This window comes from Poecilia reticulata, linkage group LG23 (assembly GCF_000633615.1).
Source record: "Poecilia reticulata strain Guanapo linkage group LG23, Guppy_female_1.0+MT, whole genome shotgun sequence".
Lineage (NCBI taxonomy): Eukaryota > Metazoa > Chordata > Actinopteri > Cyprinodontiformes > Poeciliidae > Poecilia > Poecilia reticulata.
The window spans coordinates 6,385,213-6,388,507 of NC_024353.1; the positions used below are offsets into that span (position 1 = coordinate 6,385,213).

At 33.7% G+C, this 3,295-nt stretch overlaps 1 protein-coding gene across 2 annotated transcripts in view; it reads right to left on the reverse strand.

The window, feature by feature from the left end:
• Positions 1 to 3,295, reverse strand: part of LOC103459315 (thyrotropin-releasing hormone-degrading ectoenzyme) — a 159,000-nt gene that overhangs the window by 46,971 nt on the left and 108,734 nt on the right. For both annotated transcript variants that reach the window (XM_008400786.2, XM_017302844.1), the window contains exon 6: positions 1,350 to 1,463. In XM_008400786.2, coding sequence (XP_008399008.1) covers positions 1,350 to 1,463 — 114 coding nt within the window. The remainder of the gene's footprint in view (positions 1 to 1,349; positions 1,464 to 3,295) is intronic.

A 3,295-nucleotide genomic window follows, 5' to 3' on the forward strand; every position in this document is an offset into this window, starting at 1 on the left:
CCAGCAGCAGCAGCAGCTCCAGCTGCAGCTCCAGGCCGTGTGCTGCAGCTGATAAGCCTCCTCAGTCCAGGCAGTAGTGGAGGTACTTCAGCTCTTCAGCAGAAACAATTTAAAGTTCTGCAGCTCAGAGCTGAGGACGTTTTTAACCAGATCCGCCTCGTCTGCAGCAAATCTGACGAGGAATTACTTTCTAATTTAGCCGGATTTCATCCCGTTCTTCTCTGCATATTTGTTTGGCAACGTGAGCGAAACAACAGAGCAGAACTGCTGCAGCTGAACATTATCTGCTGAGCAGCAGGAAAGCAGATATTGATCCGCGGATCTGCAGAGCTTCACCTTTTAACTTCAGCCTTAAATTATGTCACATTTTACACAGTAAAGGACGAGAAGAAACAGCAGGAGGCCAAGTTTACGCTGCAGGAGGAGGAATATTTCTCCTTCATTCACGTTTATTCACCAGAGGAATCCAGACAAACTCAAAGAGCTGAGCTGGGCGTTTCTGTTCCTCCAGTAAGAAATGTTACAAATTAGTTACTTTATTCTGGAAAAAAACACCTAATTTGTTCATATTTTAACATTATAAAAATAATAATAAAAAATAACACTTGATAAATATAAGGATTTAAAATGAAACTCTTAGTTTGTTTAATCATTTTTAGTTGATTTGTAACAATAAAACAATATAAAACTGTACTATAAAATGTAGAACTTTAAAACAAATTTGATTTTCAAAATTTGGTTTAAAACGTATTTTTAAGCAGAAAATGTAAATATTTTTAAACGTGATTTAAATATTCAGTTTCAGAAACTATAAAACTGTTTCTGGTCATTGTAGACTTATAGAAACCTCCAGAACGTTAAATATATTATGTGATACTAAAAGATTATTTTATTTAATTTTAAATATTTGAGATATTTTTCAGTTTTACAATTTTCCAGATCACAAAGTAAAAACGGTCTTAAATTTATCTGATCAAACGTTTTAGGTAAACCTGCTGAAGTTGACATGAGGTTTTGATTATTTTATGTAAAATTTGTAAAAAATATTTTTAATTTAAATGTTGGCTGAGGTTAAAAATCCCAAAAATGAGTAAAAATTAGAAAAATATTCCAAACATTTCTAAAAATCAAATGCTACGTTTGGAAATTTGAATCTAGGACTTACAGGAGTTTTGTATATTTAAGTTAAACAAGTAAATAAATAATGTTTTATTCTGGAAAAACAGAGTTAAACTTTCCTTTGAACTGCAGCTCCCTGGTTGTAAAGCAGCCAAACTGAAGTCTAACTTTAGAGTCTGATTTTAGCCCTGAAGGTTCAGACTGATGCTGGACAGTTTTGCTCCACTCACCATGTTCCACTTTGGGAAGAGGAAATCTGTGCCGACGTACTCGAAGAAATGCGCGAAGCCTTCCTTCAGCCAGACGTCCTCCCACCACACCGGCGTCACCAGATCGCCAAACCACTGAAACACACAAACATTCGTCTGGTTTTAAATTATAGGCAATTATTTTCCTTTTCCATGAACTCCTGAAGGGAACGTCTGAGCTAAACTGTTATTAACACACTGAAAACCCATCTAGTGCTGCAGTAAACAAGTTTACTAGCTAATATAAGTGACATAATGCTAATGGCTAAGCTACCTACTAACACTGCTGTTAACACACCAATATTAGTGTTTGCTAGATGTTAGCCTTCACAAAATAACAGCTAGTAAACAGTGGGATTAGCATGCTACACCTAGACTCGGTGTAGCATGCTATGTTAGCATGCTAACATAAGTTAGCATGATATATCTTTAAGATTAGGGCAGTTTTAGCATAACAACCCCAGCTAGAATTTACATTAGCATACATTAGAAGCTAATTATGGCTAAAGCTAACATGTACTTTTAGCCTTAGTCAACATTTAAGCTAGCTTTAACAATTAGCTACATAAAATCTACCAAATAGTTTTTGATTGTTGCTGTTGACAGTTTGTGTTGCTAAAACTCTTGATTAATAAAACCAGCTGTTATTTAAAGAAAACAAAGTTTTCTCCAATTAAATGTTTGAAAGTTTTTTTTCAGCTAAATTAGGTTGTTGATAAATAGGAATATTCAAAATTTTAATTTCAAACCACAACTTGTCACATATGCGGAGAAATGTAAACAAATTCTCATACTTTAAAACCTTAACATGCCATCTGGTATGTAAATTATACTGTAATTTATTTCTTTTTTCAATCATTTATATTTGTATGGAAATACAGTTTTGCCAACATTCCACTGTAACTTGATTAAAATGATTTATCACGTAAACAGTCAGCATTATAAGTTACCTGCTGTGACACACAAACACACTGCATTATAATAAAATCTTATTTTATTTTTTGTAAATAGTGTGTTTTAAATATTTGGTGTTAAATTTTGGCTAAAAGTTGCAGATTTTTAACGGAGTGAAATCTTTTGAGTCCCTTTTATGCAGAAACTGACCTTTAACTTGATGAAGTCATACAAACTGATTTATTTTATTTTATGAGGTTAAATCTTCACTTTCGTTTTTAAATTTAACTTCCACTATAAGTAAAAAAGATGAACAGATTTATGGTTTGAACGGATTAAATTTTACTCTTATTGCTCCTTTTGACAGTAAAATTTTTCATGCGTTTTTTTTATGAACACCCAAAACTCAGAAGCTGAAGAAATAGATTACATGATTTGAGTTTAAGTGGAACAGAGCGCTTTGTACTATATTAATGGAAAGTTTAGTGGAAGTAAAACACCGTGGTAGGAAAACCAAAGCCTCACGGAGCCAAACAAGGTAGATTTTTACTTTGATTTGACATCATTTCATTTCTTTCTTGTCATTTTGTGCCTAAACTGAGTTTTTCTGTTTCACAACAAGCAGGAGGAAAACTCAGCTTTACACTGCAAAAACACAAAATCTTACTGAGTATTTTTAACAGCTTCTAGTTCAAATATCTTAGTACACTTGAAATAAAAAAACTAACTTACAAGTAACTTCTAAGCAACATATAGGAGTTTGATTTAAGATTTATTAAACGTTCCAGCTCAATGGTGGATTGTTGTTATAAATAAATATATGTTTTCCATCAATATTAAGGAAATATTGACTTAAAATCTTATATGTTGCTGAAAAGTTACTGACAGGTCAGTTTTGTTTTATTTTAAGTCTAATAAGACATTTGCTCTGGAAACCAGACAGAAAATACTTGCTAAGATTGTGTTTTTTGCAGAGTGGCGGGGTGAGAGAGGTGGGGCGGGGCGAGAGTGGCGGCGGGGCGAGAGTGGCGGGG